The sequence below is a fragment of the Zeus faber genome (genome assembly GCF_960531495.2).
Source record: "Zeus faber genome assembly, chromosome: 17".
Lineage (NCBI taxonomy): Eukaryota > Metazoa > Chordata > Actinopteri > Zeiformes > Zeidae > Zeus > Zeus faber.
In genome coordinates this window covers 12,278,921-12,302,937 of record NC_137204.1, presented here as the reverse complement: position 1 = coordinate 12,302,937, position 24,017 = coordinate 12,278,921, and the positions used below count along the sequence as shown (strand labels likewise).

The window sequence follows — 24,017 nt, the reverse complement described above, 5'->3', positions numbered from 1 at the left end:
AGAATGGGGGTGAGAGAGTGACTGAGAAAGTCTCCCCGTTATTCATGGGGCTTTTTTGATTCATTCAATCAATCTGCAACATCTACGATAAAAACACACTGTTTTTAATCTGTTTTCTTTGGAGAAACTGGTTCGGCGGAGCGATCAGAGCGGAGATCGCTCTGATTGCCAACCTTTTTTCTTTTTCTTTTAGAAAGGTTAAAAATACGGGAGATTTAAAGCACAAAATTTAAATGGGAGGACAGCGGGAGAGTAGGGTACAATACGGGAGAATCCCAGGGAAAACGGGAGGGTTGACAGGTATGTTTCGGTGATTTTCTTGTTTTCATTGGATGGGCAGATGATTCCTCTGGGTGGGCGAGGCTTATCTCTGGGTGGGCAATTCCCTCCCCAACCCACCCATAGACACGCCCCTGCTGGTACTACTACTCTATTACTTCATGATGGGTTTCACTGCTGTTACTACTGTATGTCACTTTTATTAGTAGCACTGCAATACTATAACTTGTACTTATCGTAGACTAACTGCTTTTTGCCCATATTTGGCTCACTCACTAGTCATATAGTGAGTGAGCCAAGTGCATATATGTGTTATTTCTTATCTCATTTTATTTACATCCCCGACTGCACTGTTTTTTTGACTGCTGTAAGGTCTGAATTTACTTCAGGGGATTCATTAAGTGTTGTCTTAGCTCATCTTTTCTTATCTTGTTCACACAACATTACAGCCACTATCACTCAACGCCATCTTAGAGAAGGACAGAAATAGCCATAAATGACCAGAAATAGTCTGTGAAGCGCCTTTTATAATCACACGGTCAATCTAACTCATATTATAACTCATATAACTCATATAACTGTCTAACTCATATTTTTTTATTTTTTAACCAGACTAAAGGATAAAATCATTTAAAATCCAAAGATGTCTTGCTGTTATTTGACAAATATCGAGATAAAAACATTTTTCGGATGAATCTTTATTTAGGTTATATGATAGAAAAACATCTGTAAATATTAGTGGACAAATAGGACGCCCCAATTTCAGGGCTTGAGAATGCTTATAAATTATAAATGTGAAGGATAATAAAAAAGTTTAATTTGTACTATATACCCATCAACTATAAAACAGTATACGCCTGTGTATAAGTACCTGTAAAATAAGGAAAAATATGAAATAAGATAGCCCAACACTATGAATATAAAATATCAAAATAGATTTTGCTTACGTTAAATCACCATTCGTCTGATTATTTGTTGTTTTGTTCTTTTTCTTGGCGACTTATATTTACATTTATTGTTATGATTTTATTTTTTTTTAATCTTTATTTCTGTTCAACAGAAAACCAATACATGGCAAGTCGTATAAACAGATATAGCTCATGTAAATAAAATAAGGTATACAATAAAGAAAACAAACAAATGATCGGTTCGTCCTAAAACTTCACAAATTAGCTTTGGCCTTGGGATTTGGCCTTGGGATTTTTTTTTTTTTATAATATTGGCTTGAATATGAATGAATGAAATAAATAAGATAATATCATAAAACAATATGATCTGATGAATACAAACGAGGGAAGCGTTTATCGTGAGGCCCATTCTGTTATGATGTGAAAGAGTTCCATATACTGTATGGAGGTTGTCATTTGTGAGCGATGTGGTTGGGCAACAAAAAAAAAACAAAAAAAAACCCCAAAAACATTCATAACGTTTGTATAACCATCGAAATGAGAATCCGGAATAATTGCGATATTTTGCAATATCATCGGAGCGCAGGGTGTGGCTGCGGTCAGGCTGGGAGTGACGTCACGCCCGCCCTGCCAGCTCAACGGCGGAACGGAGCAGCTGCATGGGTGTATTGTATCCGACCGCGGTCGAGTCGCACTGTTAAAAGAGGGAAGCGCAGCCATGGCCCTGGCCTTTAAAGAGCGATTTGACAACTTCCTGCGCGAAAAGAATCTCCTGACGGATGTCTTGGCGAAGATCGAGGAGAAAACCGGAGTCCAGAGGACGTACATAGCGATCGGTACGTCTTGCGTTATGAAATGTGCCAAGGAACAAAAAAAAAAAAAAAAAAAAACCCAACGGAGGGAACGAACGAACCTTCGTTGTTGTGTGGGAAATAAAGTTGTCGATTGGGATGAGTCGGATACCTTCCGTCTGTATATTTCCACGACGTCCTTGCAAAGAAGTCATTTTTTTTTTTGTGCACGTTGTGTTTCAGTGATCGCCAGCCTAATCGCGGTTTACTTGGTTATCGGATATGGGGCCTCGCTGCTGTGCAACCTCATCGGTTTTGTGTACCCGGCCTACATCTCGTAAGTGTTTGTGTGTGTGTGTGTGTGCGTGCGTGTGTGTGTGTGTTTTCTTCCGTTATGCTGCCAAGCCCTCGGTCGTCGTCGACGGTCCCTCGGTCGTCTGGAGAGAATAGAAGCGCCGCTACAACCACACACGCACAGGGGCGTCAAACCGCCCAGTTTAAAGAGGCCAATTTGGGACATATCAGCTATCAAATATCATTCAAATGTCATTCTGCCGGGATGATCCGGTGTTTAAAATGATCAAATAGCTTCGACCCAACTCATACTGCAATATGGACTGAAATATAATGTAATAGATAAACATATACCATATTAGAGAGAGAGAGACCTGATCATATTGCAATACTGACTGAAATATATGATGTCATAGATGTCAAACATATACCTTATACCTAACTTATGCCGCGGGAAAGAGAGAAAACTGCAATACGGACTGAGATAAATGATGTCATAGATAGATAAACATATACCTTATACCTAACTTATGCTCCGGGAGAGACTGCAATATGGACTGAAATATATAATGTAATAGAGAGATGAGCAGTTCTGTTTCCCTTTTCTTGACCCACAAGTTCCTGGTCCTGAGTCATAGGTGGGGAAGAAACACACCCACCGCTCCACGGCATTGGGTCAAAAATATACCCCTGTGTCTCAACCCGCCTCCACGCAGTACTGAGTGAGGCAAGTAATGGCTCCAGTCAAATAGAAGGCCAAGAGAGCTGTGTGTGCAACCATTTGCGAAACGAGTCTAGCGGGAATAGGCTTTGTTTTGCGTATTTGCATGCATGCAAGATAAAAAAAAAATTTAAATTAAATAATAACAATTTTACATACATTTAAATTAATAAAAACTATATATAAATGTGAAAACAAAATTATATGTATATATATATAATAAAATATACTTGTGTAATGATGCATCAATGCATGAAATTGACTCGGCATTTGGTTTACAAAACTCCAAATAACCAGCTAGATAACGTATATCATTAGTTCCAGTTTCAACATTAGTGAGTCATTTTAACATGCTCTTTCACAAACTGGAGAGTGGTTTTTGCATCCCCTCCTTCCTCCAACTGTCATTTCCGGGTTTGACATCACCAGTGACCCCGAAACTAGGGTTATGGCTCAAAATAAAATCACTGTTTAGCCTGAAAATAATAAAAACGGCTTATGCCCCTGTGGTATACAATCATTTGTTGCTTCTTTTGATGATGTTATACAGTAGAATACCTAAAAATAGGCTGGATTTAGAGAATGAGTTTTCTTTTCAATCGGGATGTATCGGTTACTAAGCTGTGGCTGGATGGCTCCAGGAGAATCCATACACACAAATGGAAAGATGGATTAACATTAAAAATATAATGTTAAATATAATAAATATTTATAATAAATATGAAATAATGATAATAGTTCCTTCATAGCAATTAACAGTAAACAATATTGGGCTTTCAATGCACAGCTACTATTAGTAGTGGTTAGTCATTGTATTTTATAGGAGACATTTTGTAGAACATGGACGCCCTTCAAGCTGTAAACCTGTCATTATTCAAGTGAACTGAAAGGGTTAAACAAAGCAACCTCAAGCTGCTGAAACCACAGAGAACGGCGACACCGCTCCACGTCAACAGCTTCTCATCCTGCATCGAAATCAGTACGGCGATCTCAAACTCAGAGCTTCATCCGTTTGATTGCCGTTGTCGGATTGCTGTTGGTTTCTATGTGAAACGTGGGCATGTGAAGCACTTTGAGACTGTTTTGTGATTAAGGGCTGTATAAATAAACTTGGCCTGACTTGAAGGTGTAAAAAATAGCCCAAAAGTCCACCATCCCCAGTTCTGACTTATTCAAATGATATTATACTGTTTATAACCATTGTCGACGGCAACTAAGCTCTTCATAGTTAGTTCGTTTTGTAGGTAGTTAATAAGGTGTGTGTGTGCATGCGCTTCAAGTCCGTTTAAGGTGGACATCATTTATAATAGAGAATTCCGTCTTAACTTGGTAGTTCAACTCTTTTATTCATTGTTCTCCGATATTCAAACATAACAATAGACTACTAATCGTAGTAGTTATTCCATTGGGAAAGAACGTAGCATAGTGTGATCAAAATGAACACCATACTTTGAGGAAAAGTTACACGACAACATTACATTTTTGGGGTGCATATGAATTGGTTATCGTGAGGTTTAGGTTTCAAAAATCAAAACTGCATCGGAGCGTTTACAAAACAAATGATGCGGGGTCCAAATAAAAGGAGGTCAAAATAACCGCAAAGAGGGGCGAGCACAAAGACGACTCGCCACGCCAAACGGACCGGCGCGAACGACATCAGGTTCAAGAGATTATTTGTCACATAGATATACATACGGTCATACATATATGCAGTGAAACGTCATGACACCCGGTGACTACGCACAATAAGCTCTATAAGCTGTAAAAATACGAAAAAATACCACAATGTGCGTAATCGACATAGACGGTGTGAGCGCGGGAGCGTCCGTCGACGCCCTCTGCGATCCTGAATAGGAATCGTGAATGACATGGGACGGTTGAGTGGCGGCCGGCCCGTGAAGGTTGTCGAGGCGATAACGCCCCGAGTGAGTGCTGCGCAAATACGCCTTGCGTTGACATTATCCACCCGGACTTTCAGGATCAAGGCGATTGAGAGCGCGACGAAAGAAGACGACACCAAATGGCTGACCTACTGGGTGGTCTACGGCATCTTCAGCGTGGCCGAGTTCTTCGCCGACATATTCCTCTCCTGGTTCCCGTTCTACTACATGGGAAAGGTAAAACACGTCCGCCGCCAAAGTTGAACCCCCTCTGGAGAAATTTTCCATCCAGAGTTCGCCAAAAAGGGACTGAACGAAGACTAGTATGAAACGTTCACGCCCCCTCCTCCCCCACACAGTGCGCTTTCCTGGTTTGGTGTATGGCGCCGACGGCTGCCAACGGGTCGGTCCAGATCTACACGCGGATCATCCGACCCTTCTTCCTGAGGAACGAGGCCAAAATCGACGACGTTGTGAAGAACCTCACGGACAAGGTGTCAGAGGCCACCGACAAGTTTAAGGATGAAGGTGAGTCAACGGTCAAGGCTGTGGGTCGGTCAAACGCTGAAACGGGGATCAGCTGCCGATGCGGTGATCCGGTCACGCTGTCTTGCGTCGTCGCTCCAAGAGGTATAACATCTCCGTCCCAGTTTTGTTTTGTTTTTCCTTTGAGGAAAATGAGACGAGTTCACGTAGTCGTCTGCCCTCGTCCGTGTCCGTCGGGATTTTTCCACCTTTGCACGCGTGAACCACTGTTGCCCCGTTGCGTGAGGATGATCTCCGCCGACGTGGTCAAAACAGCGTTCCGCTTGGAGGAAGGGGCTGGCAGTTGTGTGACGTCATAGATTGCCGTGATCCAGTCGTCGGTTGGACGTTAGCCTTCCTTTCCGGTCCTCCGCCGAGAAGACGGGGACGGTTTGCCGAGCGAGGTTAAGCTTCGCGCGGCGTCGCGTCGGCGACTCACCGGCACATTGTCGCGGTTCCAACTGGACCGTTCGGTCGTTCGAGCTCCCTTTGGTGATGCCACTTACAATGAGCTCATTCATTCCATTTTGCCCAAAATGGCTGGTGGGTAACTGATCGACTGTTCACTCGTCTTTGGACTGCACTCCCAAATGTTACCCATCAACAACAGATGTTTGTGTTGGGTTAGAATTGTTTTGGTTTGTTTTTACAACGTAACTGGTAGTAAAGTGCCAAGTAAAAGAGACGGGCAAACTATAAGACAGCCCGAAATGAAATGGGGGGGAAGTAGCTTTAAACACGTTAGCTTTAGCTGTGTCAAGCTGTAGCTTTATACCCTGGTCAAAACCATTTGGTTAATCGGCATGGGGTGCCACAAAACAGCAAGTTAGCTTAACAGTCTGTTGGTCATTAGTTATTTCATTGGGCTTCAAGGATAGAATAACTCTGGCAAGGAAGTTCATTTTACTTTCTTTGGCTGGAAGGGAAGGTGGTTAACGTTGCTCATCTCGCTCCAGTGGCACCTGTCGAGGGGCGGGATGCATCAGGCAGCGAGGGAACAGTCGGTTCTCGAGGTCGGTGTGTTGGAAGCGGGAAAAAATGGGCACGCGTGAGGATCTGGGCCACTTTGACAAGGGCCTGTAATGATTAGGCGGCAGGTTAGTGGTGGGAGAAGGAGTCACAGGGGCAGCTGTCAATCACCCAGAGTTGGATTTATTTTTCTTTCGCCAGAACAAAAGAAAATAAATAATAATAATAATAATAATAATAATAATGATGTAAAAAAGGCTTCTCAAAACAACACAATGGAAGTTCATTTTCCAAAACAAAGAAAATACCAAACCAGAGCTCAGCCCCTGCCGGCACAATTCTATGTGCCGGCAAGATGGTATTATAAAGAGTAGAGGAAATGAAATAAAAGAGCAAAGGAACAGCAACCCGCTCCTCCCCACCCCCTTCCAATCCCACTCGGAGTCCAAGCTGCAAACACCTGATAGAGTTCTTTTTGGACCCGGACCAGTTGACAAATACATTTGCTTGGATTTTTTTTTTTTTTTTTTCGTTTTTGTTTTGTTTTTGTTAACGTATTAAAAATGTTGCCCAGTTTCTTTTGTTCTTGAATCGCCGTTTCCTCTGAGATGGGGGGAAAAAAAAAAAAAGAGAGAGATAATTATCACCGTAAAACTCCAGCTAAAAGGGCTTTTCGCCTGATTCTTGTGGCGGTGAATGCAGCCCCCACGCGTTTAGTCACGGTAAGGAAAGGGGAATCACGAGGGATCCGAGGGGGCTTTCTGGAATTTTCTAATTGCTTTCGATAAATCAACAAACACAACCCTGTCTCAGGCACGCCGCCGTAGGGGGTTTTAAGGATTATATTAATTGCGTGTTATTAAATGTCTTGTGTTTCTCAATACACACAATACAGTTGTCGATTTAATCAAACGTCCCCGGAAATAAACAAGCCCTGAATCAGAGGTTGTTTAAGTTCTTGTGAATAGATACGTAGTCATTTTGATTTGCGTTGTATGTGAGTTCAACCCTCTGACAGATGTCATTCACATGTTAATCTAACCTCAATGCAACGCTGTGGTACGTTCCCCGGAGCGATCTTCCGGAGTTTCTCAAAGAATTTTAAATAATGTTTCTAGGAAACATCCAGAGGGCATTTAATGACCCCTCCAAGCACAGACTCATCATACGGGAGTTTTCAATGTTTAGCGCCAGCGAGCGGAACTATTTTAGGATTATTTATTTATTAAAAAAAAAAAAAAAAAAAAAAAAAAAAAGTATTTAATTTATAATTTAATTAAATTATATTCATTATATATAATTTATATTGTTGACAGCGCTGACCTTGATATGCTCTGTATTTTCTGCTGTCCCCCTTTTTGCTGCTGTAGCAATGTAAATTTCCCCGGTGCTGGGACTAATAAAGGGTTTATCTCATCTTATCTCATTTACCGTTTATCGGTAAACGGTGAAGGAAATACACGCGGTCTTGAGCCTTGCCTAAAAGGCCGAACGGCGAGGACGCACCAAAAGTCCAAAAAGCTGCACCGCGCAGAGCTCCCGCGCCCGATCGGCGGCTCCGGGGATGCGCTCACCATTTTTCACTCTTGCGACCGGTTTCCGTCGGACCGTGCGACCCGGAGTGACGCGGGCCAAGTTTTTGTTTTTCTTTTGTTTGTTTTATTTATGGGAAATGAAGCCATCATCATTTTCCTGAATAATTACGTGAGTAACATTAACGTGTCAGTGAATTGTTTGTATGAACACTTTATAAAGGGGGTTTTAAACTCTCATCCATGGGAGACGATTAGTGTCCAGCCGAGCAAACAGCCCGGTGTTGCGCTGGTAAAAAAAAAACACCGGCTCTCCCGTTTTCCTGGACGTATTCGGTGAAGTGAAACTCCGACAACCCGGAGGATCCAGTGGCGGATACGCGCTCGGTGTGACCGCGGGGATTTGTATCGGTGGTGTTACATCGTATACCTCACCCGACTATTCTGTTCTCTCTCCCGCAGCCAAGAAAGCCACGGCAAACATCATATTTGAAGAAAAGAAGGCCTGCTAAAAGTGATGCTCCCCTTTCCACCGTGAAATATAGTGAGTGGATAGATTCCATTCGATTCCCTCAAATTTAAAGGTTGCCTTGTAAGTTTTTGCTGATATTTATATAAAGTGTGCTTAAGTGTAACTTTGGTTTATATCAATAAAAGAGACAGAAAACGGTCAAATTCTACCAATGTTTGAAGCAAGCTTTTATCCAGGAACTGACATCACACTTTGCACCCCAGGGCCAAAGAATCATCTGCTGAAATATGTATGCTAATAAAAAAAACAACCTTTTTGACTGGAATTTTTCTGGTTTTATGTTTATTTTTATCCATTGTGAATTAGGCGTGTATCAGTGCAAGTGATAACTATTATTTGCAATTGAATGTTATGCATGAAATGTAACAAATTGAACTATAAATAAAGGACAAGTTGTTACAAATGGATAAATGAAACCCCAACGTCCGACACCCTGATCTTACAACATCCACAGTTGGATTTAAAAAAGAGAGTGGGCTCTCCAGGTCGAAATGCATGTTGATCTGGAGTGTCAACATGTGGAACCTTGCCTGGCGCCAGAACCACAAGTTAAAAATGACACCTTTCTTCAAAATTTAAAGCGGAATTATTATTTTTTTTCCCAGTTTCTACACAATAATAATAATAATAATAATAATAATAATAATAAAGAATAAAGGAAAAATGGCATCTGCAAAAGAGTCAATCAGCCAGAGTTTGTTTTATTTTTCTTTAATAATAAAGTGAATAAATATAAATGTGATTTGAAAAAAGACAAACACTAGGCTTCTCAAAACAACATAATGGAAGTTCATTTTCCAAAACGAAGAAAATACCGAACCAGAGCTCGGCCCCTGGCTGTTGGGCCTCGGCACTTGCAGCTTCCAGCAGGACTGGTGCAGCTCAGGGCCTCCCCTCGAGAAAGGCTTTTCGGAATCTCCCACTTCTGGTTGGGCTGTCGGCAAGCCTACGTGACGTGACCAAACGTGCAGGCGAGCGCGGGGACTAGCGCTGGGTCACTCGGGAACGATACACTTCAATTAACAACATTTTGATCCACGCTGCGTGTTTTCGGTCAATACACGCAGCTGTGAACTCTTAGCGTGCATACAAGAATTACCATGAAAGCGGATGTTTGGCTAGGCTAATGTTAGCTTAGCCGCTACACAAGTAGCAACAATTCTATGTGCCGGCAAGGTGGTATTATAAATAGAATTTAATTTTACTGTAGTGTGTGCATCTTACTTATAGGGCATGGGATAGCCCCTGACAGGGCCAAATTGTGACGTCTAGACCACTGGGTCAGGTCTTGTGGGGTGTTCCCAGTATGCAGTGGTTAATATCTACCAAAAGTGGTCCAAGGAAGGACAACCGGTCATGGGCGTCCATGGGCTCATTGATGCATCGTTGGGAGCAAAGTCTAGCCTGTCTGGTCCAACCCCACAGAAGAGCTACTGTAGCACAAATTGCTGAAAATGCTCCTTTTCAACGAGTTAATGTAGGTCTCTGAGGTGCCCAAAACCATGTATTTGAAGTTTATTGCTGAAAATACCACTTGGATTATACATTCTGTTCGAGGTCAAACACACACTTTTGTTCCGTCTTATGTTCGACACAAATGGCTCTCAAGCGCAGGCTGTGTGACATGCCAGGACCTCTGAGGTAAGTGCTGGAGGTAAGCTGAGGTAAGTTTTAAAAGTAAATTTAATACAACACAGACAATTAATACTATTATATAATTAGAGAACCCAGAACTGTGATTGTGGCGCCGCCTCTTGTGGATTACGCACATTTTAGTATATTACGTATTTTTTGAGCTTATTGTGTGTGATCACCAGGTGTCATGACATTTCACTGCATATATGTATGACCGTATGTATGTGTGTGTGACGAACGAGGCTCTTGAATCCTGAATCTTCTGGCCATCCTGTTCTCGACAGGCTGTTTCAGTGTGTGCCGCCTTAAATGTAAATGAGCTACCAGGCCCCTAGTTCTGTGAGCCAATGGGGTTTGCGCATGAGCGGTGGGGTTCGGTTGTGTGAAGTACATAAACTTTCACTGATTTCGCCTTATCAGTTCACCAAAATCTTGTTTCTGAACTAATTCGAGGTAAAGAAACATCAGGCGACTGAACGCCAAACGCTTGCCAATGGCTCGCAGACGCCGATGCGACATCAAGCATGTTTAATATCTGGTAGACCCATCGGGCACCAACACGTATATGCACAAGCACTTAAACAAAGTTTGCTTTTCATAATAGGTCCCCTTTAATGCTGCTATGATAAAAAAAGGTGTCAGAACGCACAGTGCATCACAGCGTGCTGTGCATGGGGCTGTGTAGCTGCAGACCGGTCAGAGTGCCCATGCTGACCCCTGTCCACCGCTGAAAGCGCCTACAATGGGCACATGAGCGTCATAACTGGACCATGGAGCAATGGAAGAAGGTGGCCTGGTCTGACGAATCACGTTTTCTTCTACATCATGCGGACGGCCGGGGTAAGGGGTCCGATCCGATCGAGCACCTGTGGGATGTGCTGGAACAACAAGCCCGATCCATGGGGGCCCCACCTCACAACTTCCAGGACTTAAAGGATCTGCTGCTAACGTCTTGGTGCCAGATACCGCAGGACACCTTCACAGGTCTTGTGGAGTCCATGCCTCCACGGGTCAGAGCTGTTTCGGAGGGGAAGCTACATAACGTTCGAGGTTATTAGAGGTGGTTTTAATGTTGTGGCTGATCAGAGTGCGTTATAAATGTAAATTAAACTGACAGATACGTTTAAGATTATCTGCCTGGGATAATTTACCTACACTACCCAACAGCGCCATCTGGTGGATAACATCGTAATTTACCTCATTAGAAAGCCTTGACGCACCAGACTGTCACGGTGCAATGGGAGTATTTCGATAAAAGACAATGAATTGAAATGTGCAAAAGGATATGAAATAATCACAAAAAAATATAACCACAAATACTGTTAACATAGCTGAAAGATTCCAACGGTGTAAACACAAAGTCTAACGTCGCAACGGGGTTTGTTTCACCCTCGGACTTCCGCGTGCGAGCCGATCCGCCAGGCCGAGCACATCCGGTACCTACGCGAGCAGCAGGGGGCCCATCCCCGGCACCCGCTCTCCCCGCGGCTCGACGAGGGCCGAGCTCCGTGAGCGGCCAAAGACCGACGTCACGACATACGTCGCTTGGGTCGCTGTGTCGGTCGCTTTACTGGCTGCTTTTGGCCGCTGTGCCGGCTGTGGCTATGGTCACTCAAAGTCTGTGGCTGGTGTTTAATCAGTGAATTGGTGAATTTGCATCCGGGCCGTGGCTGTGGATGTGGCTGGCGTCGCAGCAGAGTCAACGGCCCTGATCGTCACGTCTTATAATTACCATGAACTGTACTCAATCATACTAAAATGTTCAAATGAAAAAGGATGACGGCATCAATCGGTTGGACTACAACTGTCGAACTCTATCACCTATGAGGAAACTAACTCAGGACTTTTGGGGTCAACTGGCACCCTCACTACCACGACACCACCATTCCAAGGGTGTGAAACTGAGATTTAACACAGTAAAGAACAAAAAAATAATAATAATACACAAGCTTCATACGACGCACAATACAATCAATAGCTTTTATTCATACTCATGAAATTAGACAAAAAAAAAAAAAACACATCTACAATCTCTTTCAAACTGTACTTCAACATAAAAATAGACCAGAATAAAAGTATAAAGACATTATTCGTTCTTCTCGTTCTGGGTCAGAAAACGCCGCCGTGTCTACTTAGAATAAGCTCATGTAATTACAACGCAGCATTCCCAATCAACAAAACAGGCGTTATGAATATGAAAATAATATGAGGTTTCGTCGGAGCTTATAGCTTTTTTTGGGGAACTTGAACTGTCGTAAAAACTTGAGCGACGGGGGGGGCGTAACGTATTTGGGAACGCACACTCCCGGATAAGCACCACCCGCAGACTTTGAGTGACCGTTGCAACAGCCGGCCCAGCGATCGAACGCAGCCGGACCAGCGATCGAACGCAGCCGGACCAGCGATCGAAAGCAGCCGGACCAGCGATCGAAAGCAGCCGGCCCAGCGACCAACACGGCGACCAAACGCAGCCAGTCAAGCGACCGAAGCGACGTCCGTCGTCGGTCGCTCACGGAGCTCGGCTCTACCGGAGCGCTGCCCGCGGAGCAGTGCGCCGAGCGCCATGCAGCGGGCTGCCGCACCCTGGGCTTGCGTCGCACTTGCGTTTGTAACGCAGACGGTTGTTGAACGTGACCGATGAGGTTCAAATGTATTCGAAATAAATTGTTTTCGGGCATCGGACCGAGTTTTACGCCTTGACGCAAAAGTGTATTTGCACTCGGAAAGTGTAGGGGGCGCCAAATACCGGACGTTACATCGTGCTGTTTAATGGCGCTGCGGTTGTGTGGCTTTACTGCGATTGGGACGCCACCATTTAGCTATTTACATAAATGAATGAACAATGGAAAAGCTGAACACTTGTGCACCACAGGAATACCCAACTGTGAGACATTTTAGTATATTATTCAAATGTAGGCCCCTGATGATCAGCGCAAGGGATTAAACAGATCCTGGGTATAACCGCGTGTGTACAGTTTGAGAAGGTTGAACCTATGTAGTCGTAGGGCATAAATATTCTAAAAAGAATTTAGAAACCGACAGACAAATACTTGTAAATACAGTTGCACCACATTAAAATAATAACAGTAAATAGTTTGGCGAAGGGTTCGATCTCCTTCCTATTTATTTACCGTCACTGTATTTTTATTAGATTTTGCTGCCATCTTGTTGTAAATTGTGTCATTGTAAATGTCCCCACTTTGTTTCAGTTGTATAATATCGTAATAACAATCAATGTATTACAACAATCAATGTTTTCGCAAATGGAATCCTTTACATATTACCCACCCACCATTACTAATTTCGATGAAACAAATCCTACTAGAGTTGTGAAGGTAAAACAGCTCAACAAAGTAAAATAAAAATAAGTGATAAGTAAAATAATACCGATAATGAAATAATTATGTTTCAGTATGAAAATAGAGTATTTCCTTCCTTTCCTCTTTTTATAATGTTGTTACTGCAATCAATGATTATAGGTGTTAATAATAAAGGCAATACTCTTTAGGAGGATAGTATTTTTTCGTGCAGTGCTGTTAACTCATACTAGACTCATCCATTTCAATAGTTGTATTTATCATCAGTTACCATATAAGGCCAGAAAAAATAAAATTCTACTCAATATCACTCTATTAATATTATTCTACGGTAGTTTTCAATACTATTTCTATCTTTAATAATCACACACACATGACTTAGGTAACATAACCCTGGGCTCCAAGAAGTGATGGAGGGGGATGTTTAAAAAAAAAAAAATTACAATACATTTTTTACAATATATAGAAAAATCTATTGTTCTAACCATTTTGTTGTCCACCATGGTACACAGTATATGTACATGTACATGTACACACACACACACACACACACACACACACACACGCACACACTCATATATATATAGTATAGTATAAATACCCACATATATATACACACATTTATATATAGTATAGTATAAATACCCACATATATATACACACACACATATATATATATACATTTTTACACACACACACACACACACATATATGTATATAAATAAATAAATATATATACACACACACACATATATGTATATAAATAAATAAATAAATATATATACACACACATATATGTATATAAATAAATAAATATATACACACACACAGAGTTATGCAAACACAACACACCTGCTTCTGTCATAATGTGAATTGATGAGAGGCTACACCGGGACACCACGTGATACAGTTTCCCCGCGGGATGAATAAAGTGTATATAGCGATCGATCCGAGTTAAGTTAAAGTAAAAAAAATTTTTTTAATTTATTTCCAATTTCGCTATCCACTTATATTGCCATTATCTATTATATATTAGATGTATTTATTTATTTATTTATTTCGATTATTCTATTCTCCAACTGCGTTACGTTTTAGGAATCAGTTAGTGGCAGTTAGTTAGTCAGCTATGTCGGAATTAGGCTAGATATTCTGTTCGGTTCGGTTTAGTAACATATAAATATATATATATATATATATAGCTGTACCCAATAGCCGCGTATATATAAATATACACACACACACACACCGTGCCACGTGACCTAGCCTTCGACTAAGACGACTTCCACGATTTGAAAATCCTGCTCCCATCCCAGCGTGTTTCCGACACGCCACCCCCGCGTCTCTTCAGATTCCCTGACTCACCGCGCACAAGTCCGTGCGCGGTTAATGACAAAATGTTACGAATGAATTGTAAAAAAAAACAACGACGTTGTTGAAACACACACACACACACACAGACAATATAAATATTTTTATTTTTTACAAAATAGAGCACACACACATATAATATAGATATATATATATATATATTTTTTTTTTACAAAAACCAGCCCTCATTTTATAAAAAATAAAAATAAATCTTTTTTTTGTTTTTTAACATAGTCGACTTCGTTTCTCCGCCGATGTTCATTGACCTCCAGTTGATTTTTTTTGTTGTTGTGGTTTTCGTACAATAAAGGCGAGAGCGTCGTCTTCGTGACGTCACGGCCCGGGGTTTCCACTCCACTTCGCAACCTTGCGAGATGAACCCGACGCCTTCATGGCCGAGACCGCTCGTCTTCGGCTCCGCGGCTGACATGCCGTCGTTTTCCAACCGCCATCGCGACCAATCGACGAGCGCTCGACGTTGCTACGCGTCGCGGTGAGCGCGGCGCGGGACCGTGCTTTGTGGAGGCTCGGCGGCCGAGAACCGAGGGACGCGGCGGACGAATTTAACTCGTTTTGAATTGTTTGGGGCTGCTGCTGCCGCCCCCCCTTCCCTTCCCTCCTCCACCACCTCCCCCTCCTCCACCTCCTCCTCCTCCTCCCCCCTGGCTGGGAGCTAGCTGGCTAGTTAGCATCCTCGGCTCTTCAGTCCGGGAGAAAGCGGAGGAAACGGGGACAACCGACGACGAGCTGGATCCCGCCCTAGGATCCAGGTAAATAAACAGCACGCAGGCCCCGCGACGGCGCGGATAAATCGGGCGAACAAAGCTCGTCGTGGAAACATTGTTCTTTAACCCCACCAGCCACCGCCACCAACCCCCGTTGAGATGTTGATTCGAGGCGAACCAGTTGCGGAAAGTGGGGCCAAAAAAAAAACCCAACAAAACAAACACCGTTTATTATTCAGCTGGAAGTCGCTTTGGCAATTAATTAATGTGGAAATATCTTAAATATTAGAAAAACAAAAAAAAAACGGGGCTACACGGTAAGTTTCAACGGAGCAGGCGAATCGGGATCGAGGTGTCTGATCATTCTATGGCGTTGTAAAGAGTTGCTGTTGTTAATATTAATTATAGTAATTATACTTATTATTATTATTATTATTGTTGTTGTTGTTGTTATTACCAACCCCCGCAAACAATCCGCAAACAAAGCTTTGCGTCCAATTGGTTTGGGTTAGCGGGTGTTGAACGCGCCCGCATGTATTGAGTTAGTTTAGCGACAGACTAACAAACGACACCTTCCTCCGCTCGGCTCGAGTTGTCGGCCGCTCTGAATCGCTGTCGCTACCGCGGCGTGTAGCGGCGCCTGGGATCGAACGTGTCCGAACACACCGGGGTGGTGGTGGTGGGGCGGGGGGGGGTTGTTCGGACACAGTTATATCCCGGTTTATCGCCGGCGCCGTGTGCATGTATCGGGTGTGTTATGCGCGGCTTCGGCGTTTCCGGGCTACGCGCCGAGCTAACAAACAGCGAGCTCTGGCGAGATGCGAGTTCGCCTGGAAGCCACGGGGCGACCCGGTCGCCGATGAGACGGGATACTCGAGTCTGTCCGGAGAAATAAACGGTCCGTTTCGTACGCTGTCGACGGCCCGAGTGGGTGCCCCGCTTGCGCGGGCTGTCTAGAGCGGAGCTAACGACCGCGCTTGGATGTGCCTCCATCAATTACGGTCGCCCCGCCAAGTGCTAGCACGTCGCAGCGCTAGCTAGCTAGCTAGCGAGTTGTAAATGTACCAGACGACCCGGAGCAAGTGCAGCTCGATGGGTAGGGGCATACGCGTGGTAGTATTTTAACATCTCCCCGCGGGGTCGATGGTCTATTTATCACAGGCGAGGCTGTTTTCCCCGTGTCACGGCTGCGTGGGGAAGCGGCGTCCGACAGAGCGCCGCGAAGCATTGTTAGGACGCTCACGTTGTGCAGGCCTCTTTAAGGCCTCTGCGGTCAGGGACTACCTTGTGGAACGGGCGCCCGGATGGTAACTCCGCACAACCGCACCGGGAGAGCGGGTCAACGGCGCTTCTCGCGGCAACCCGGGTGTCGCGATCGGTAGCCAGTTAACGATACGAGAAGGAATCACCGCATCTTAAACACGTCGCGGTGACGCGGAGGACTTTATTGACAAACGCGTGGTCGCACGATGTCGTGTTTTCGTTTGTGTTCAACCTCGCCCGTGTGTCTGTTTTCTACAGGTTAACGGCTTTGGTCGAGCGAGCGTTCGTTGGTGTTTTTTTTTAATTTATTGTGAATTCAAACGATGGCTGGACGAAGCGAGGAAGACAGTGTAAGCAACAGCGGCGGGGAATCAAGGTAAGTCAACTCCGTCAAAGCCCTCATGTGATGCCGATTAATCGATCGCTGTGTCGATTGACGTATCGTTGGTCGACGCAGTACTTAAGCGTACTGCGTGTTTATAGTTGGCGAAATTGTTCGCCACACATTCATCTTTATGTATTTGTCTGTGTGTGTCCTCCCTCTAACTCTCACCTCGCACATCACAGTAATTCATATTAAAACCAAATCCTTCTATTACCCCTGAATAATGCACTAATAAAATGCAGAATAATGTCGGTTGAGAGTCACATTTTATCTTTCAGATTAAGATAGGGTCAAGAGTAGCAACAATTACAACAGCTGCTCATATCATAACAGTTTACCACCGTGCATCTAAGAATCACTATTTTATCTTCCTCTCACCCCTACTTGACACGTCCTTGTAAAACCCAATTGCTTTAACCTATCTGTATTTGAAAATTATGTTTTCAATGTTAGAACATTTAAATGACCATAAATTGCTATGCCGACTTGTTGCATGGCAACTAGCAATTCACCACAATTATAATTCTTGGTCAAGGCTGAATTTAAGGGAAGACAGGGCGAATTGTACTATGGAAGCAAGTGTCGCAGTCAATTTCTCAGACTTTGCATAATTGTTTCCACAAATGTATAAATATCAAGGTCCCAAAACACATTGTGACAAATCTCCAGGTAAAAGCTGCGCCAACCGGTGGCCTCATTGTCCCGATGTCAAAGCTTCAAACAACAGGCCACGTCATCAATTAATTTCACAAACTAAACATTCTCCATTAATACGTGTGTAACCAGAGAATGCACGTTTGGCATCACCGTGGCGTCACTTTTACTACTGCAAAATGTACTGATCCTTTCACCGGCCAACTAGATTATTGCGATGGACATTTCTATGTGGCTGCACTAGCTTAGTAGAGTGGGACATTGGCACATAAAGCTTAGCTTTCAATTCCTTTCCCATAGCCGAAGGCTACCGGTTTCATCTATGGTCAAACTGTGACAGACGGTGATATAACTATACTAAACCGGAGGGGCGACGCTCAGATCTCTATTTTCCTGTTCGTCAGGAAAATACACTGATTTGTTGTCGAAAAAGTGCAGTGAGGCTGATGCAGGGTTGTGTTGTCCAACCAAAGAGCAGTCACACTCAGAACTTGTTTGACAGATGGTCATCCTGTAACCTGACGCAGTTTTAATTTGAGGTGATGGTGAGGATTTTTTACGTCATACCGTTTCCTCTTGTCACGTCCATATTTTGCACAACAGTTGCGTTAGTGAGCTGCCCCTTCTTCTTTATAACCAACATATACCCTGCACAACACACACTTTGGATGGTTCTATTTTTTTTGGATTCTCTGTTTGGATGTTTTTCTTTTTTTTTCCATTGGCCTTCTGTGCATCTCTGATTGTCCTATTTTGTTTTGAGTCGCGTGCTTGAAAGGCCCTGTCTGAATGTTATTTATTATAATTTTTTTGTTTGAAGGCAAGTGATAGTCATTATTAATTAAATAACTGCTTCTAATATTATAGTATATTTGTTCATATTCAAATGTATGATTTGTTTAATGATATTTTTTCCTCCTTGTTGTTAATTTTACAAAGTAATTAAGTGATTATATAGCTTGATTTTTTTTCAACCCAGGCCATACTGTTTCCCATAATTTATAACTGTTTATAGGACAGCCTCGTGCAAAACTCTACTGTTGTGAAACTTTCCATTGTGCTGCAGCTTTAAACTGTGCTTAAATTCTCACAATAAAGTCAGACAGTCTGGGGGGGAAAAACCCTAATATTAGCTCTTTTGTGCTAAAGTTATGGACTAGAGACAGTGTTTTATTAAAGGCTTAATCCTTTGCCCCACTGGACTGCATTTAAGCACAGCGAGAAGATGTGGCAGAGTGGTAAGTTCAGTGTGGTTGTGCTACGAATATGATGGTTGGGAAAGGTCCACAAAAAAATCTGGGAGTTTTTGTAGATTGAAAAAACAAATGTTAGTATACGGCTCTATCTGTTATATCAGCTGACAAATGTTATGTGCTTATGGCTTTTGTATTGCTCTGCTCATCTTAATGCGATTTCAACACATTCCAATAAGTTTGTTTTGCGTGTGTGAACGTCCACAGCAACTCTGACGATGAATCGGGTAGTGGATCGGGCTCCGCGTCCGGCTCAGGCTCCAGTTCCAGCAGCAGCAGCAGCAGCAGTCGGTCTGGCAGCAGCGGCTCGGGAAGCGGCTCGGACAGCGGCAGCCAGAGCGACTCTGACTCGGCCAAATCCAAGAAGACGGAGCCGTCCAACAAGTCAAACATTGACGGAGCCGAGGTATAGAGTGGTGTCGCTAGTGGCCAATTGTGCTCTAAAGCGCAACGGGGGCTTACGTCCTGGGTTGACTTATTTTGGGTGCCGTTACCAAAAAAACAAAAACTTTTGCTGATATTAATTATCATTTTGAACATGCACTTTTTTTGTCACAGTTTTGGAAGTCCAACCCAAGTATCCTAGCAGTGCAAAGGTCCGCTATGCTCAGGAAACAGCAACTACATCAACAGCAACAGCAGCAGCAGCAGCAACAACAAAGCTCTTCAAATAGTGCCTCCAACGATGTAAGTCATTTTCTTCAGTTTACATTTTAATAAACAGATGTTTTTTTTGTTTTGTTTTGTTTTTTTCAATTCATAAATGGAAGGTTTGTGCAACTCTTACAGTTTTTCTAAACTTGCTTGTTACAACATGGCTTGACAGTGTTGAGCTTAGAAGGCCCTTTTAGTCTTTTTAGACTTTACCACTTAAACTGGCCAGATCTTAAACTTCAAATCCAATGCATTCCCACAAAATAGCAATGGAAAAAGATACACTTTAATCATAACACTTTGTGGTCAGGCGCATTTGTAAAATGGTAGTTATTGTGTAATAAATTCCCAAACTCTTAACATTTGTTGTTCATTTTTCATAGGACACTTCAAGTAGCGACGAGTCGGACTCGTCCAGTGGATCCAAGAAAAGACGAGACTCGGGCTCCTCGGATTCTGGGTCCAATTCCGGTAGCGGCTCTGGATCCGACTCCTCAGCAGAGAACAGTGACGAGACCGCGTCGGACTACGAACCTAGCAACAAAGTTAAAAGCAGGCGGCCTGCACCCAAGTAAGTCTACCAGTTACCGTTCATGGCACCACCGGGGTCGTTTCTCGCACCGAATGTACTCAAGAAACTCCCTATTCAACCGGCCCCTTCTCTGAATTTCCCAGGGCCAACGCTCGGAACGGGAAGAAAAGCAGCGGCCAGCGGAAGAAGCTCCAGAGGGGTTCATCTTCGGATGACGACGATGACGACTACAAAAAGGCGGCGGCTGCGGGGCCGCGGCGGCAGGCCACTGTCAACGTCAGCTACAAGGAGGACGAGGAGCTGAAGACGGACTCGGACGACCTGGTGGAGGTGCTTGGGGAGGACGTCCCCCAGCCAGAGGAGGATGAGTTTGAAACCCTGGAGAGAGTGATGGAGAGCAGGATAGGGAGGAGAGGAGGTGAGGACACAAGCCACAGAGATGATTTTTTTTCTCCTACTGTATTTAAGGGATGTTGGAAGACCGCGATGAAGGAATTGGATGTTTTTTTGTTTTTTTTTATTGACTCGCTTAAGCTGATGAAATACGCCGCTAAGTTTCGCCAATCTTTCTTACAGCCACGGGAGGCACGACCACGGTGTACGCCGTTGAAGCGGATGGGGACCCTAACGGCACCTTTAATCCCAGCAAAGAGGCCGGCGAGACGCAGTACCTGATCAAGTGGAAGAACTGGTCGCACATCCACAACACCTGGGAGACGGAGGAAAGCCTGCAGCTCCAGAATGTCAAAGGGATGAAGAAATTGGACAATTTTAAGAAGAAAGAGCAGGAAAGAAGGAAATGGTGAGAGCTTTGGATTTGAGGGGGGGACTGAAATGTGTAGTAATGCTCGACCGATTAGGATTTTTCAATTGCTGATATTTTGAGAGCGGGGTGGCCGATGGCCAATATATAATGCCATTATCATGTTCATGTATATCATCATGTATCATGTTTTTCTTGCATCTGATCAAGTACAACAATTTGATAATAATAATGAATGACACACAAAATTGCAGAACTTAAATGAACATTTTTTCAATGCTTATGTTATTGTCTGCATTGTCTCCGCAGTGAACTCATTAAAAAAAAACCCAAATGTATCAAGTAAATAAATGTCCACAGGTAATCAAAAAACGAAACTTCATAAACTAAAAAAAAAATATATGAGTGGGAGGAGCAATTTTTTATTTTTATTTTTTAACTATAAATTAATATTTAACAGCGTCATATTAAAGTCTGCTCTGGAAATAGTTTCCCCATTACAGAAGTGCAGGATTTAAGTATTTACACAAAAACATCCAGTTTTTACAAATTAAGTCCCATAGCAATGGCAAGCAACAGAGTTTGTGTTTGTAACGGGACGGAGTGGGACAGTCCCTAAACTCAGTTGTGTTTCAAAAGTTTTGTTTCATACAAGTTAGGAAACACACAAAAATAAATTGCTCTAAAATAAAAACACAGGAAAACCGGACCGCACACACGGTTGGTCTTCCCGAGAGAAAAATAAACTCCACTCAAATTCTCTGAGTTAGGTTTATGTTTTGCCTCAGATGCAAAGTATTTCCGCACAGCACTCCCGCTGTGAGGAAAATGAGACTTGAAACCGTTTGTAAATATTCAGAATCTATGTATAGGAAAAAAATATATTTTTGACACAAGTCTGCAAACATTTTTTTGTTTATACGCCTCGTGAGCGCAGGCATCTGCCGATTTATCTCAAAATGTGCAAATATCAGCCCAATTAATCAGCCGACCGATTAATCGGTTGACCACTAATGTGTAGTATTTCCGATATAATATCATTGATATAATATCACGCAATCTCAATCAAGTGTTGTGTACAACCAGAGTTTCCCATTAGGAAAAAATGGTGCCTGTCAATGTGTCTTGGAAGATTTCAATTTCGTTAAATATTGTCTGTGTTTATTGAGCTTACAAACAATTGATAAGCAGGCTATATAGAGAATGACATCATCAAGGCATGTAGATGTATAATATTATTTATTGAATATTTTAAATAAGTCCTGTCAGTAAAACGCCATTTTAAAAATAAATAGTATGAATATTACTACTTAAAATCAAGTAATTTTTGTTCATGAAAAATAAGTAACAAGTTCATCTGCTTAAATTAACATTTCAGTAAAATACAATTTTGATCAAAACAAAATAAATATGGCGAGTAGTTCTTAATAAATGATAAAGTTTGTGGTTCTGTCCGTCTTTGTTGGGACGTCCCGTCGACATATTTTACACAATGAATATTTCCCGTCTGCTTTGGGTCGGAACTTAAATACCCCCCCCCCCATCCCCCCCCCCCCCCAAAAACCGCTGAGCTATGGATGTATCTGTCCCAACAATGCATCGTCTTTCTGCTTCTCCTCAGAGTTCTAGACGCTCGCTCCATGTGTGTGTTTACAAGCGCAACCTGTCCACGAGGGGGCGGGGCTTAGTTCTATATCGACAAACCGTTTGGTCAGATCATCATTTAGATCATCCAAACTGATTGGCTTCCTGTTGCAACTTGCGGAAGTGAACAAATCTGCTGACTTTTTTTTTTTTTTTTTTTTTTTTATTATCTAAATGATCCGCCCAGCACTGATTCAATTTGTGCTTGGAGGGAATTATTTTTACCGGACATTATGACCGGAGAGATTTAAATCTGTTGGGTTTTCTCAGTCAAAAACCGGCATTTACTGGATAACGGAAACGCTGGTGGCAACTGCTCAGCCGTCCTTCTCGTCTGCCTGGCCATAGTTCATGACCAGGTACTTAGTCAAGATACTGTACCTAGTGACTTTCCTAAATGACTTGCCACATTTAAATTTCACTTGGATGTTAGTCCTGGCACATTTGTGTGTCTTTTCGGATGCTTTAATTATGACTATTTTAGGATAAGACGCCTTTTCTGATGATTATGCTAATGCACTTTGTGGCTTCCTAGCCTCACTTAAACCTCCTAGGCTTGGTGATGTTGTTGGTATTGTCAGCTCGCATTACAGAGGTAGTAGCTCTTTTAAAAATGAAAGCAATATTGCCAAGAAAGCAATATCGCCAGTGAAGTAACGATTAGGTTTACAGTGTTCGGGCATACACCGATTACATTACGTGCCCACTGCCCCTACCGTCATTTTTATTTTTTTCTAAGAAATAAAACCCATTTTGTAATTTTTTTTTGCGTATGAGTACCCATGTTCATCAAATAAAATAAAAATATGAAGCCTGTTATCAATACTTAGTCAAAGGCTACAAAACTGAAAGTGAAAGCAGCTGCTTGGTGCATGCACAGCAGAGTTGCAGCGCAGTCTGCGGAGTGCAATGTCACTTATCATGGGAGGGGAGGAGCGAAAGAAGGCTATAGAAGACCTTAGATCAGGTGTACAGTAAATCAGGGCCGGTCTCCCTCTCCATGCTTAATTTGCAACCAGGATCTCTGTCCGCTGCTCGTCCCCGTTCCTCATGTATTTTACTTAACTCGGTTTTATTTTACTTTGAGTTTATTTTTCTATTGAATTGTAATAAGAAAAACCTTCTCAATCACAGTAGAATATTGACCGATTGATTTAACTTCAAGCCTTGTAATTGTTTGAATCTGAAAATTAACATTTGAAAAATATGCAGTCTTTTAGCAGAAATGTGGGGGTTTTTTTTCTTTGTTTTTTTTTTTTTTAATGAAAATGTTGCTTTTAATGTCCACATACATCCTCTATGTGTGGGCAAGTGAATGAGCTTTGACAGATTACCTCATGGACAGCTTTATGCTAATTATAAAAACAAACAAACAAACAAACAAAAAAAAACA

General features: G+C 42.7%; 2 protein-coding genes across 2 annotated transcripts in view; both read left to right on the top strand.

Annotated features, from left to right (window-relative positions):
• The first annotated feature begins 1,825 nt into the window (after window positions 1-1,825).
• Window positions 1,826-8,579, top strand: reep5 (receptor accessory protein 5). The gene is made up of 5 exons (XM_080017478.1): window positions 1,826-2,023; window positions 2,222-2,315; window positions 4,972-5,110; window positions 5,233-5,401; window positions 8,362-8,579. Exons 1-5 carry the CDS (start codon window positions 1,906-1,908, stop codon window positions 8,409-8,411), a joined length of 570 nt encoding a protein of 189 aa, XP_079873604.1. The 5' UTR covers window positions 1,826-1,905; the 3' UTR covers window positions 8,412-8,579.
• A 6,681-nt stretch (window positions 8,580-15,260) lies between these two features.
• chd1 (chromodomain helicase DNA binding protein 1) overlaps window positions 15,261-24,017 on the top strand; it is a 34,451-nt gene continuing 25,694 nt past the window's right edge. The window contains exons 1-7 of the mRNA XM_080017927.1: window positions 15,261-15,521; window positions 16,998-17,115; window positions 19,239-19,437; window positions 19,590-19,718; window positions 20,069-20,256; window positions 20,361-20,635; window positions 20,794-21,019. Of these exons, the coding sequence (XP_079874053.1) occupies window positions 17,063-17,115; window positions 19,239-19,437; window positions 19,590-19,718; window positions 20,069-20,256; window positions 20,361-20,635; window positions 20,794-21,019 (1,070 nt within the window). The 5' untranslated portion in view covers window positions 15,261-15,521; window positions 16,998-17,062. The remainder of the gene's footprint in view (window positions 15,522-16,997; window positions 17,116-19,238; window positions 19,438-19,589; window positions 19,719-20,068; window positions 20,257-20,360; window positions 20,636-20,793; window positions 21,020-24,017) is intronic.

Coding starts and splice junctions, on each gene's coding strand:
- reep5 (XM_080017478.1), top strand. CDS start 1,906: ATGGCCCTGGCCTTTAAAGAGCGATTTGACAACTTCCTGCGCGAAAAG. Junction 5,111..5,232: donor CGTTCTACTACATGGGAAAG/GTAAAACACGTC, acceptor TCCCCCACACAG/TGCGCTTTCCTGGTTTGGTG. Junction 5,402..8,361: donor CGACAAGTTTAAGGATGAAG/GTGAGTCAACGG, acceptor TCTCTCCCGCAG/CCAAGAAAGCCACGGCAAAC.